Source organism: Nomascus leucogenys, chromosome 16 (assembly GCF_006542625.1).
Source record: "Nomascus leucogenys isolate Asia chromosome 16, Asia_NLE_v1, whole genome shotgun sequence".
Classification (NCBI taxonomy): Eukaryota; Metazoa; Chordata; class Mammalia; order Primates; family Hylobatidae; genus Nomascus; species Nomascus leucogenys.
Window position 1 is genome coordinate 77226174 of NC_044396.1, and position 13444 is coordinate 77239617.

The 13444-nt window shown below is 36.8% G+C and overlaps 1 protein-coding gene across 3 annotated transcripts in view; it reads left to right on the forward strand.

Annotated features, from left to right (window-relative positions):
* The window catches only part of NSMCE2 (NSE2 (MMS21) homolog, SMC5-SMC6 complex SUMO ligase), a 288122-nt gene that overhangs the window by 62657 nt on the left and 212021 nt on the right, over positions 1-13444 (forward strand). For all 3 annotated transcript variants that reach the window (XM_003256196.2, XM_030795270.1, XM_030795272.1), the window contains exon 4: positions 2601-2707. In XM_003256196.2, coding sequence (XP_003256244.1) covers positions 2601-2707 — 107 coding nt within the window. The remainder of the gene's footprint in view (positions 1-2600; positions 2708-13444) is intronic.

The window sequence follows — 13444 nt, forward strand, 5'->3', positions numbered from 1 at the left end:
ACTGATTTAAGCCCCTTACAGACTTTCATTTCTTATGCTTCAGACTTTTGCTCCCAACAGATACTTTAGTGAGTGTCTGTTTAGTTTTGGGGTACCTCTAATCATTAGAATTTTGGAAAAGCAATTTATACTGTTAGTCTTTGTTCAAGTTACCAGCTTTACCCACTTTTTTGACCAGTTCCAGTATCAGAATCTAATACTCATAAAATATACTGATCCATTGAGGAAACAAAGCAAAACAGTACTTTCCTTTAACTAGATAAGGCTAGTGTGAAACCAGTAGTCTGTTTTTCATTATTTTAAATAGAAAAAAAATAAATTATAGGTTAACTAAAACCCCTAATCAATTTACTGAAATGTAACTAAGTACAGTAAAATGCCTAAATAAATTACAAAACATCCATTACATTAGGATGTAAATTGTTTAAAATTCACTTCTTTATCATGAAACAATATGATTTTTAACAAACAGTTGCTGTATATATAGCAACATGTATATGTTGGTACCAAGCAGTATGTCCATTTTGTTGACATTCAGAAATTTTCAGAACAACAAACTGTGACTCTGATAGTCTAACAATTTTATCTGGAGTATGACCTGAGCCTTTTCTCACACACCGTTTTGTTAAACATATATTTACTTTGGGGAATGTAAATACAAATTTTTCTTATGTAAACAGTATACCCGCCCCGACTCCCAAACTTACGTTGAGATATATGTATATTCTGTGCTGCCTGGATAGTAAAAGCTGAAGGGTCTTCTACCAGAAGCATGTTAACCTAGGAGATAGTCTATGAAATATGCTTACAAGTAACTATTGTAAAATTAAAGCATATGTTTTAAAAGCCAAATGTGAATGGACTTTATATTATTTCATTACTTTGGAATGATCTGTGGTATTATTCTTCAGAGTAGAAAAGAAAAACTGACATTTGTCTGCACTAAGGTATTTGAATGGAGAGCCTTTGAGCAGGTTCATTCCCAATGTGATTAAAGAAAGCTTTATTTTCTTTTCACTTAGTTATCTTAAATTCAAAGTTTTTAGTTGAAATTTTTATGATCCTGTGTTAACTGTCTTTTCCTAATCTATTAAATTATGTTTAGAGCTTGAAGAAACAGTTTAAAAGCACTTTTAACAACATTACCTTGCTTTTCTAATTTGCTAATCCCTTTTTATAGACTCCTGTTCCCTGAGGATATTTTAATTTTTTAAACATAGTAAACATAGTTGTTTCTTATTCTGACTAATATAAATAGTTACAATAACTGAAATATTTGTGGATCTGTTTCTGCTGATTGTTATTCTTAGTGGCTTGTTTTCTTGTGTATTATAGGTATGTAAGGTTTTTTTGTTTGTTTTTATATTTATTTTTGTTTCAGCCTTTTCTCCTGTGATCTGCTCATTCTTAAAAAGTGTTTGTAGGGATTATTTGACACCTAGATTAAGAGTGTCTTCTCCAGAGGGTAGTTATATTTGCTTCTGCCAGATACCTGTGAGTACTATCTGCCTGAGACCACCTCCCACCAAGATCAGAGACTGGGGTCTCTGGATCACTCAGGTTAGGGGAACCCAGGCTGCTGCAAATCCAGGAGGACTGCCTTATGGCCAGTTTTTCTGAAACAAGTTTGTTTTCTCTTCCCTTTTCCCTGTTCTGCTTCATGGCCGAGGCTAACCTCCCTTCAGTCCCAGGGAGCAGGGAGAGATTACTTTTGGTTCATCTTTATACAAAGAGTTGGGATCTCAGCTTACTGTGGGATAGTATGACTTTGGCATTCTGTTGCCCCACTTCTCATTTTTGTTTTATTCTAGATTTTGCCCTGGTTATTTCTTATTACCTTGTGACTCTTGTTTTTAAGATTTTTTTTTTCTGCTGTATCTGATATCTTTGGTTGTTTTCTTTTTTCTTTTTTTTTTTTTTTGAGACGGAGTCTCGCTCTGTTGCCCAGGCTGGAGTGCAGTAGCATGATCTCAGCTCACTGCAACCTCCATGTCCTGGGTTCAAGCAATTTCCGGCTAATTTCTGTATTTTAATAGAGACGAGGTTTTACCATGTTGGCCAGGCTGGTCTTGAACTCCTGACCTCAAGTGATCTGCCTGCCTCGGCCTCCCAAAGTACTAGGATTACAGACGTGAGTCACCGCGTCCGGCTGCTATCTTTGATTGTTTTCATTAGGAAGATTGGTCCAAATAATCTAGCTCAGTGTTATTAAAAGTGAGAATCTTCCCTATTTGACCTTTAACAATCCTTCACAGTTTATGCAACAGATATAAGACTGAGCTGCTTAATGGATGAGGGAACTGAGGCTGGGAGAAGTGTAGTGATTGATTTAAGATCATGTAAGTAAGGGCACAGCCTGGAACTCCTGAATACAAGTCTTTTCTTCTTTCCAACCTACCACTGCCTTTGAGCTGTCTTCTACCGAGTGTATTCTTAGAATTTTGAATGAAGCATCATATGGTGAGGAGGTTTTTTTAAAAGATGTAATACCTCTATGAAATTATTTAGACCATTGACTGATGTAGATTATATTGATGCAACTTTTTCCAGATATGGCATTTTAAGTGGAAAATAATAATTGCAATTTTTTTTTCTTTCAGCTGAAGTGAGTAGTGAATATAGTATGGACAAGGCAATGGTTGAATTTGCTACAATGGATCGGCAACTAAACCATTATGTAAAGGCTGTTCAATCTACAATAAATCATGTAAGTTTATGCCACTCCCTGGTTATATATTTGGTTACAACTCACTGACTGAGAAGTAGAAACACAAAATCAAAATTCTTCTCTAATCTTTAATGTTTCCTTATCCTTAGTGTAGCAGCTATTAAATTCCTCTAAATTTGGAAGTCTCATAAAATTGGAATCCTAAGTATTTTCCTGGCTAGGCCACTTAGGTTGATTAGCATATTAAATCTATTTTAGATTGCTTGCAATTTTTTGTCTCAAAATTTTAGTGTAAGCCTCCTTTGAATGTGAGGAGATTTTTATAAAATCCTAAAAATTGCATGTACCTTGTTTTTATTGTTCTATTTGCTTAAACATACAATTGAGACCAGGTTTAGTTACTCATTCTCTAACTTTAATATGCATCTATTGCCAAATTCTTAGAATCAGTTAATATGGAAGAGTTTTAGAGCAAGTTTAAAAATAAAGAAGATCAGTATTTTGGTTTTTCCAGAAGCCAAACTTATCGTTGTTGACTCCAGCTGTCACAGGAACAACACATAAGGCAGTTAAGGTGGGAACATAGCAACATCCTTTTCAGTAGTACTGTGTTGAGTAAGAAATGAGCAATACGATTGCAGTAATGTTTCTGAGAAGTCCTTTGTCCTCTGAGCAGTGGAAACTCCCTGTTGAACTGATTTTGTATACCTGTGTAATAGGGTGTCTTGTATTTCTGGTTTCGTTATTTGCCTTTTCTTACTTACAGCTATGGGAAAATTCCAAAAATCAAGTATTTTACAAGATCGGTGATCACTCAGTAGAAGATACATTTTTAAATAATGTTTAATACCTAAGCCAATGAAATGAGCATTATATAGTTATAGTAAGCTTTTTTTAATGGTTAGTATTTAACTATAGTATCTGACTAACTTTAAGAATATCACCTATATCCAAATAATAAACTCATTCAGCTTGTAAAATTTTGATGTTTCTGGCTATTGTGACTGTTAGTCCTGGTCTTATGAATATTTCTTCCATAGGAAAATATGACAGTGCTGTTATGTTGACATCATATTTGAAACTGGATGGCACTTAGACTAGAGGCTTTCAATTTCAGCTGAGCCCTAGAACCAGCCAGTTTCTGAACTCTCAGAGATTCTGATTTCATTAGTCTGGAGCAGGATTGGGACACCAGTATTTTTTAGAAACTCATTCTAATGTGCATTCAAGGGTGAAAACCACTGACTTAAAAGAACAAGGCGGACTTTATAGAAGAAAGTCAAGTGTTTACTGCCAAAGATTAGAGTTAGGCTTGTTGTATGGATCAATCTTGCTTTGACCCTTACATTATGTGGCACTTACTTGATAAGCCTTTCTATCTTTAACTTTCATACTGTGCAAATGCAATAGCATAGTGTATATTACATATAAGAAAACAAGATTTTGGAGTCAAAGAACGTTATGTTGATTTTTTTTTCCCTATTAAACTCTAGGATTTGCAGATACTTAAGGTATTTTTACATCAAGAATTGAACTCTTGGCTGGGCGCGGTAGCTCACGCCTGTAATCTCAGCACTTTGGGAGGCTGAGGCAGGCGGATCACCTGAGGTCAGGAGTTTGAGACCAGCCTGACCAACATAGCGAAACCCCGTCTCTACTAAAATACAAAAATTAGCCAGGTGTAGTGGCATGCACCTGTAATCCCAGATACTCAGGAGGCTGAGGCAGGAGAACCGCTTGGACCCAGGAGGTGGAGGTTGCAGTGAGCCGAGATCACGCCAGTGCACTCCAGCCTGGACAACAGAGCGAGACTCTATTAAAAAAAAAAAAAAGAATTGAACTTTTCCCCCTTCAGGACGTCGAGTCACTCATTTAAAAAAAAGTGTAAAACTTCTCACTCTTTCTCACATTCAGTAGTTAACAACATTTCTTTCATCTTGAGGTTTCATCTCATTATCCTCGAACAAGGAAGATAGATTTTATCTCACTTTTCAGCCCTCACCTCACACTAGAATAGACTGGAACAACTTGGATTTAGTGATTCTGTTGCTTATCAGGAAGGTCTCTGTTCTTTTATAGGAGGAAAAAACATATTTATTTTTCTTTTATGATACAAAGGTATGCTTTCTATGCAAGCTGGATACCAGACCAAGAATAATAAATCACAATTTCATAAGGTTTCTAAGACTTGATATTGTATGGGGATATGACCATTTTGAGGGAAATGTTTTACATCACTTTATGTACTTGAAGCTAAGGGTACTGCTATCCTATTGCTTGTTTTGGTGAGGGATAAGAATGAACAGCAGCTTGGGAGGGGCCAGGATAATATACTTGTTTAGAAACAGCAATGATCTAGGGATCTGAAGCTTTTCCAGCCCTGGTTCTTCTACTTTCTAAGTTATGATCCCTGGTCAAGAAACCTAACCTCTTGAAACCTCATGTTCTTTGTCTGTGAAATTCCTGGCCTGTGTATTTCACAGAACGATTATGTGAATCAGATTAGATAATGTAAATCAAAATGCTTTGGCATTCATCAAATTTGATGGGGCTGTAAGATAATATATTATTGCAAACTCAGATTTCCAAACAGAACTCCTTGGAGAGATGGAACAAAATCTTCTAAAAAGCAAGTATTTTGTTTTACTCACTTTATTTCAGGGTATTTTTTTTGGCTTTGACCTGTCCTGTTCTGGAATTCAAGAGTCATATAGGATTAAGTATAGGCTACTTAAATTATTGCACGAGGTGTTCATGGCCTCTAGAATGAATGAGTTGTTTAAAATAAGATTATTTTTTTAAAAGGCAAATAATGGGAACCAATACAAGTTCCATTTAACCCACTGCTCTGTCATAGACCTTTGCAGACTGCGATACTTCCGTTACTATAATATTTGTCTAGATTTGAATCTACCCTGTGGTCTTTCTGTTTATGAATTTTTACATAGTCATAGAAAGTTGATTTAAAAACTTTTTTAATCATTAAAGAGCATTTGAGTTTATTATTTAAATAGACATCTCTCTTCCACTCTCATCTTCCCAGAATTCTAAAGATTATGCTCCTTTTGAAAAGTTTTGGAAGTTTTCTTTGGAACCTCAGAGGTATGGGTCAACTTACCAACAATCCCTGGGAAGTCCCTTTGGCAATTAGCAGAAGTTCTTGGGTTGCCTTCCATTGTCTCTCAAGAAAACAGGACTACTATAGTCCACAGTGCCCAAAGATTTTGTTTGGAACTAGCATCTATTTTAGTGCTCTGAAAGTTAAAAAAAGGACTTCATTCCAGCTAATTTGTTGAGAGAATATTATGCAGTGAACACTAAAAGAATTCTCAGATAGTCTCTGAGTCGTTTATAAAAACTTTCAGGTTAAATGGGTTTTATACCTGTCACAATTCTTTAAAAACTGCATTTAGATCCGCAGAGAGTTCCATATGAACTTTTTTGATATTTTCAGTCATAAGACCAACATGTCATATTTAGAGCTATAAGACAGTACACAGATACATACTTTTTTTTAATCACTATTACTGCCACGGAAAAACTGTTTTCTCAGTTTCATATTGAGAACAGAATGATGTTCTGAACACTAGACTTCTGATGACCTAATGTTTCCTCCCTTGCTTTCTATGCTTTTATTGAGTACATTGAAGAGACACTATTGGCTGGCTTTTTGTTTTTCAGTTTTCATAAATAAATGAATAAATTTATGAACATTTGAATAAATACTCAAATAAATGTTTGAATAAACATTTACTGAACAGCCATGTGCCAGGCACTTCTAGTTGCAAGAAATAGGAAGTCAATCAGCAAAGTCCATGTGACCTTGACCTCAGGATATGCGAAATCCAGAACAGAAGACAAATATTTTACAAATGTTATTTAATTACTGCTGTGGTGTGTGCTACAAATTAAAAATAAAGCATTCAGGGAGAGTTAATAACCCAGGGGCAATAATGTCTTCAGGGCAGGGAAGAATTGGGAGACTCCTTCTGGAGGAAATGATATTTAAGATTCAAGTCAAATGAGTCTCAACATGGGAAATATGATATATTCTGTGTAACTTTTGCATGAAATGGAAGCATCTTATTTCTGATTGTCTTGATGCCAGCTTCAGAGTGCCTTAATCAATCCAAAGACTTATTGTGAAAATTAGGCCAGAGAAGGCCCTACCTTTTTATAGAGAAAGTTAATGTTTATAGAATAGTTGAGTAACCTATCTAAGATTGGTCAGTGATTCGTTTATTAATAGATTTTTGAGTGCCTACTATGTGCCAGGAACTATGCTTAGTAATGCAAGTCATGGCAGTAGTTGATTTAAGAATTATTTTATTATCAATATCCTACTTCTTAAACAGGGGTTATCTTTCTTAAAATGAGACTTTTTATTGACTATTGAATAAAACCAGTGGTAGTACTGTGTGTTTCTGATTATATGTTTATGATTGTTTTAAACTAAACCTATAGTTCCAAACTGTGGGCTTCAAATTGCTCAGGGTAGGTTTGGAGAGTGAACACCAGTTTAGTTCAGGGAATCCTCACATCCATTTTTAGGTATGTGCTTTTTCAAATAAGAGGTGACAAATCCAACCACTATCATGGCAGTAGTCCTTGCAATGTTTTTCTAACCTTAATTCTCGCAGGGAAAATGGTGGGAATGTAGCTAAATGAGAATGGCCCAACAAGTTCAGAGATTACTGTCATATATATTTAGCAATTGATGATAAAATATATATCCTCTCAGCTAGGTGTGGTGGCACACGCCTGTAGTTCCAGCTATTTGGGAGGCTGAAGTGGGAGGATCACTTGAGCCCAGGAGTTCAAGATCAGCCTGGACAACGTAGTAAGACTCCATCTCTTTAAAAAAAAAAAAAATGTTTTTGGTGACCAGTATAGTCTCAGAGTTTAGCAAAAGTAACTAAAGCTTGAGAGTCACATTATACTTCAGCGTTTATTGTTTTCATTATGATCCTTAGTTGTGTAGTTTTACTTTAAGACATTTTATCTCTTAAAAGAATTTTCAAAAAGATAAAGAATTTTCAGAATTTACCTGTATATTGTTCTTTTGGTATGTGCTGCTTCTGGATGTTAATTTATTGAAAAATCCAAGTATGTCTTCACTTTCCTCTAGTACCCTCTTTTATGCTCTTGCATCTTATAAATTGTATAAGATTTTAAAGCATTTATATTGGATTACAGCTACATATTTGTTTTTTTGTTTTTTAAGTCAGTATTTTATAAGAATTCCTACTAGAAGCCTGGTGAGGGAGAATATTTTTCTTCTTAACTGGAGCAGGTAGGTGCTAGGTTGGTCCATTTGTATTGTTTTTTATAAATCCGTTCATGGATATGCCCTATGTAGTGTGGTTTTTCACTTGATATGCTAACCTGAACATTTTATATGCCTTTTAAAACTAATGTGTTGAGAGCTAGAAGAGAGGAAATGTACTTGATGTATGCTATTGAAACCAAAGCAATCTTAGATATTATAAAGGAACAAGGTGGGTCAAAGGTATAGTTTATCTGAGCTCTGTCATTATGCAACTAGTTTTGACTGTTTTTGACATAGCACTTCCCTGTGCCTCCTTGCTGTTCACCCTTCATCACCTGGTAAATTGTGCCTTTTTCTTACTGTGCAGTTACCTTAATATCCACCACTTTAACATGAAATCCTGTAGGGTATCTTGCAGGTTGGAAGTTACCATTTTAGTTAAACCAAATTTGGGAAGAATTTCTCCCTTAGAAAGCTAATAATTTATTTTATGGTACCTGAGAACAGTTCTAGGCCACAGGATGTAACCTATTATATGTGACCACTTACTGACTGAATATAAGAATATACCCCACTCTATTAGGCATTGTGAATCGTTGACAAAAGAAGGAGGGGGAAATTCGTTCGGTGGCTATAAAATTTGAGGACAGAAGATTCCTGAGCATGAGATAAATTGCTGTTGTCAGCAGAGTAGCAAAAAGGTAGGAGGTGACAGGAGAGTGAAATTAGTGAAAAGCTCTTCGAACCAGAGGGGAAAGTACTGGGAGACTCACCGCTTCTCTACTCGCTGCATGTGGCATTCTACAGTGATAGACAACTCTTAACATGTTTCTTATCAAAATTTTTCAAATGAGTTATATATGAGCTTTTCATCTGTAGGAACATTGCTCAGGTGTGGAAATTAACCAGAGAAAGAAAGTTGACTTTAGTTATTCACTCTTCAGACACTTGGAATGTGTCTATTTCTGTGATTACTGGTAATTAACTTCTATTTCAGTGGTTTAGAACTCCCTGTACAGTTATTCTCAAATTAAGGTTGTGTTCGGTAACATTTTGCCTAATAAACAGAGATTGAGACAATTAGTTCTGAATATAGTATCCCATTAATTGAATTACCTCTATAAGAAATAATCTAGATATAAAATTTCTTAGGTTTTGAAGTAACATAGCTGCTAATAGGTGAAAATATGTTATATTGAGACTGATTTTCATGGTTACTTCATAGAAATCCATCATAGTGTTTTGGAGTTATTAAATGTTGGGTTTTAATCAGAATTATAAAACTGTTACTGGGCCTTAATGTGCCTCTAGTGCAGCATTTTCAAGAGTTTGCTCCGTAATACTAATTAATCAGGATGTGAATAAGTATAATAGGAGAATAGGATTTTGTGGTCAAATAAGTTTGGGGAATGCTTGATTAAAAGAATTTCCTTAAAGACTCCAAAGCCTTTAATGTGCTTTTATGCAACGTGATTCTCCAAAGGAAGAGGATATTTAGAAATGTTGTAAACTTAGTTAACTAGAACATCTCTCTGGAGGAGGGACTGATATTCTTCAGAACCCACTTTGGGAAGTGCTGCTGTAGTTTCAACCCCCTAATTTTATGAAGGAGGCTATGAGATAGGTCCAGCACTTTGTGGCAGAGTTTTTTGTGGCATCCAGAAAACTGGGAAGTATGTCAAACTCCCTTCCAAAATGAGCCTTAAAGATGTTTCCATGTTGAAGGTCAGGAAAGGGCCAGGCCCTTTCTCCATTGCATTTCTCCAACAGTAAGGAAGGGACAGTTTTTAAAAACATGCAGTGAATGCTTAGTCTGTGTTTGAAGCAAAGAAGACCCCTCTGTGCAGTGATGATATGAGAGAGAGGAGAGAAGGAAATGTTTGAGAGGAAAAGAAGAGAGGGGCTTACAGAAGAGGCAGGAGACACACAGGAGCAGCAGAATGGGCAGGAAACGCATATGGACCTTTGAAGGGCCAGGCTTGCCACAGCACTCCAGGTAGGCACTGAGGCACCCAGTGTGATTATTAAACACCTTAGCCTCAGTGGCACCAGGCCATCCTAGCAGCTAATTCTTTGAATTACCCAAATGATATGAATGTTCCTTAACACAGCAAACTCCTGATTATTTCTGACATTGTACATAGTCCACATACAGCATTAAACCCTCATTTTAGATGTCAATTTAGCTTCCTTCCAACCTCACACTTTTCATGTAATTAATAAGTATTAAAAAGCTTGAGGTTTAGGCCTTTCCCCACTAATTGGCAGTGGTGCTGAATAGGCTAACTGCAGAAGAGAGATGGGGAAATAGACTGAACTGGGACTGGGGAATGGATCAGTAAATGTTAAGATTCAGTGTAAAATGAATGCATTTTTCAGCGTGGAGTTGAAAGCACAGTAGTCACTGGTTGTCTACAGTTTCACTTTCCACTGTTTCAGTTATCTGTGGCCATCTCTGGTCCAAAATTATTAAACAGAAAATTACAGAAATAGTTCAAATAAATAAATTAAATAGCACCTCGTTCTGAGTAGTGTGATGAAACCTTGTGCCTTGCTGCTGTGTCCTGTCGTCATCACAAGAAGAAAGATGAGTACAGTACAATAAGACATTTTGAGAGCAAGAAAGATTATATTCACATAACTTATTACAGTATACTGTTATAATTCTATTTTTCTACTAGTTACTGTTAATCTCTTGCTGTGTGTAATTTATAAATTAAACTTTATTGTAGGTATGTATTTGTAGGATAAAACATAGTCATACAGTCATGAACCACATAACAATATTTCAGTTAACGAGGGGCCATACATATGATGGTGGTGCCGTAAGATTATAATATCGTATTTTTACTGTACTTTTTCTGTGTTTACATATGTTTAGATACATACATAGTTGTCATGTTACAGTTGCCTACAGTATTCAGTATAGTAACATGCTGTACAGGTTTGTAGCCTAGGAGTAATAGGCTTACTATAGAGCCCAGGTGTGTAGTAGGCTATTCCATCTAGGTTTGTGTAAGTACACTCCGTGATGTTCCACAACATTGCCTCATTTCTCAGAAAGTATCCCCATCGTTAAGCAGTGCATGGCTATACAGGGTTTGGTACTATCTGGGGTTTTAGGCATCTACTGGGGGTTTTGGAATGTATCTCCTGTGGATAAGGGTGGACTGCTGGAGTTGCTTATTAGTCTCAAATTGTTCAGTTGGTGGATCACTTGAGGTCAGGAGTTTGTGACCAGCCTGGCCAACATGGTAAAACCCCGTCTCTACTAAAAATACAAAAATCGGCTGGGTGTGGTGGCATATGCCCATAGTCCCAGATACTTGGGAGGCTGAGGCAGGAGAATCGCTTGAACCCAGGAGGCAGAGGTTGCAGTGAGCCATGATCGCACCACTGCACTCTAGTCTGGGTGACAGAGTGAGACTCTATCTCAAAAAAAAAGAAAAAATTGTTCAGTTGGTGCCAATAGTATGTTTAGTCCAATAAAGATACAAAAGCCTCTTGACAGATGTAAACAAATAGCTGCGAAAAAATTTTAACGGTGAAATAGTTTGACAGAGACAATAAAAACGTGCATAGGAAATTCAGAGTAAGGGAAAAGAGTCTTTGCTTAAGTTCTGGCTTTTATGCACTCTAACTCTGAGCCTCAGTTTCTTCTGAAAGTAGGGATGATAATTTAGGTCATAGAGTTCCAGTAAGGATGAAAGTGATAGCATGAAAGCACCTAAAATGGTTCTGTCACACTAATTTATAAGGTTGCCTAGAACGTTCTGTAAAGAACTCATTTCCCTGGACCAAATTCAAATACTGTCTGAAAGAGAATTTTGAGTTCAAGTTTGGAGAGTAGAGTGGGCAGCAGGAAACCATCGGGAAAGGCTAGAGATGATGTTCCGAGATAGGTTGAAGGAAGGGCCTCTTTCCTTGGAAGGGATTGGGGGTGGCTTGGGGTATGGAACTTAGTGCTCATAGTCAGCACTGTGACCAGAAAGGATTGTTCAGAATCAGGGGAACTAGGCCAATGCAGAGGCCAGTGAACAACGTGACATTTGGCCAGCTGCGTTTGAACTTCCCTGATAGTCACCCTCCCTATGTCTATAACAATGAAAAAGATACTGCACCCTTTAATATGTGATCATTAATAGTGATGAGGGGGTTATTCTAGAGATAAGAACCAGACAACAAGTAAACATTCACAGTTTTTAATTCAGGAATAACTTTCAATGTTTTCTTAGACATTTTATTTAAATGAAGACTGAGGAAATTCAGCCCTAAAATGTATTTCTCTCTGTATACGAGTACACAATCATGCTGTTTATTAAACTATCTTGCTTACATCTTTAAGTATTTTTTATTTACTTTATTAGTAACACTCATTTGAAAAAGTAATTTGGAGAGAAAAATGTGTTGGATTTATGCCTCTGATGTATCACATGCAGGTTGTCAGCTCTGGTTCAAGTGTGTAATCTCTATACGTTGCTGACAAGCGAGAGAGCAAGAAGGATATAAATGGAGAGTATGTGAATGGATTTTATTTTTTCAAGCCCCTGTGTGAGTTTGCAACTGTGCTGGTAAGGAAAAGTTCTTTCATTGTGCAGTGGAGCCAGTGCCCAGTGAACTGTCCTTGGGAGAATAGAGAGGATTTCCATTGTTTCTCTCTCACAGCATCAAGTTTCTGGTAATGGTGGCACTTTCCTTCTTTTGTGTTGTGGCCAGTGTGATATTTAAACCACTAAAGCTTTAAGAATTTTATTTTTTTCTGGACTTCCTTTTATAAAAAAAAGTCTAATAATACAGCACTCTTTAGTGAAAATCATTATGTTTATTTATCATGGGATGGAGTAATGCAGTCAGTGATTATGAATAGTTTTAAATTTAATGATCTCTTTTATCCTTTATTTCATCTTCAAATAATCATTTAATCATCTTCTCGTGGAAGCTGATATTCAGAAAGATCAAGTCAGTATTACTTAAAATTGGAAACAGTAAAGGCTGGGTGTGGTGGCTCACACCTGTAATTCCAGTGCTTTGGGAGGCTGAGGCGGTTGGATCATCTGAGGTCAGGAGTTTGAGACCAGCCTGGCCAACATGGTGAAACGCCACCTCTACTGAAATATAAAAATTAGCCAGGTGTGGTGGTACATGCCTGTAATCCCAGCTACTTGGGAGGCTGAGACATGAGAATCGCTTGAACCCAGGAGGCAGGGGTTGCAGTGAGCCAAGATTGCACCACTGCACTCCAGCTTGGGTGACAGAGTGAGACAATGTCTCAAAAAAAAAAAAAAAAAAAAATCGGAAACAGTAACCAGGAATAGTAGAATATGATTGCACCACAGGATTGATTTCCAGACATTCTGACTTGTTGGCTTTTTACCTTACCCTTGGCTGATACCTGCAAGGTCTCACATGCTTCTCTGCCTACCTTCCAGTTGCCTCGGCTATTTGTGGTTCTTGGAGTGCTGTTGGTACCACGAAGCAAGTCCTCTCTACCCATCAGGTCACTCTCT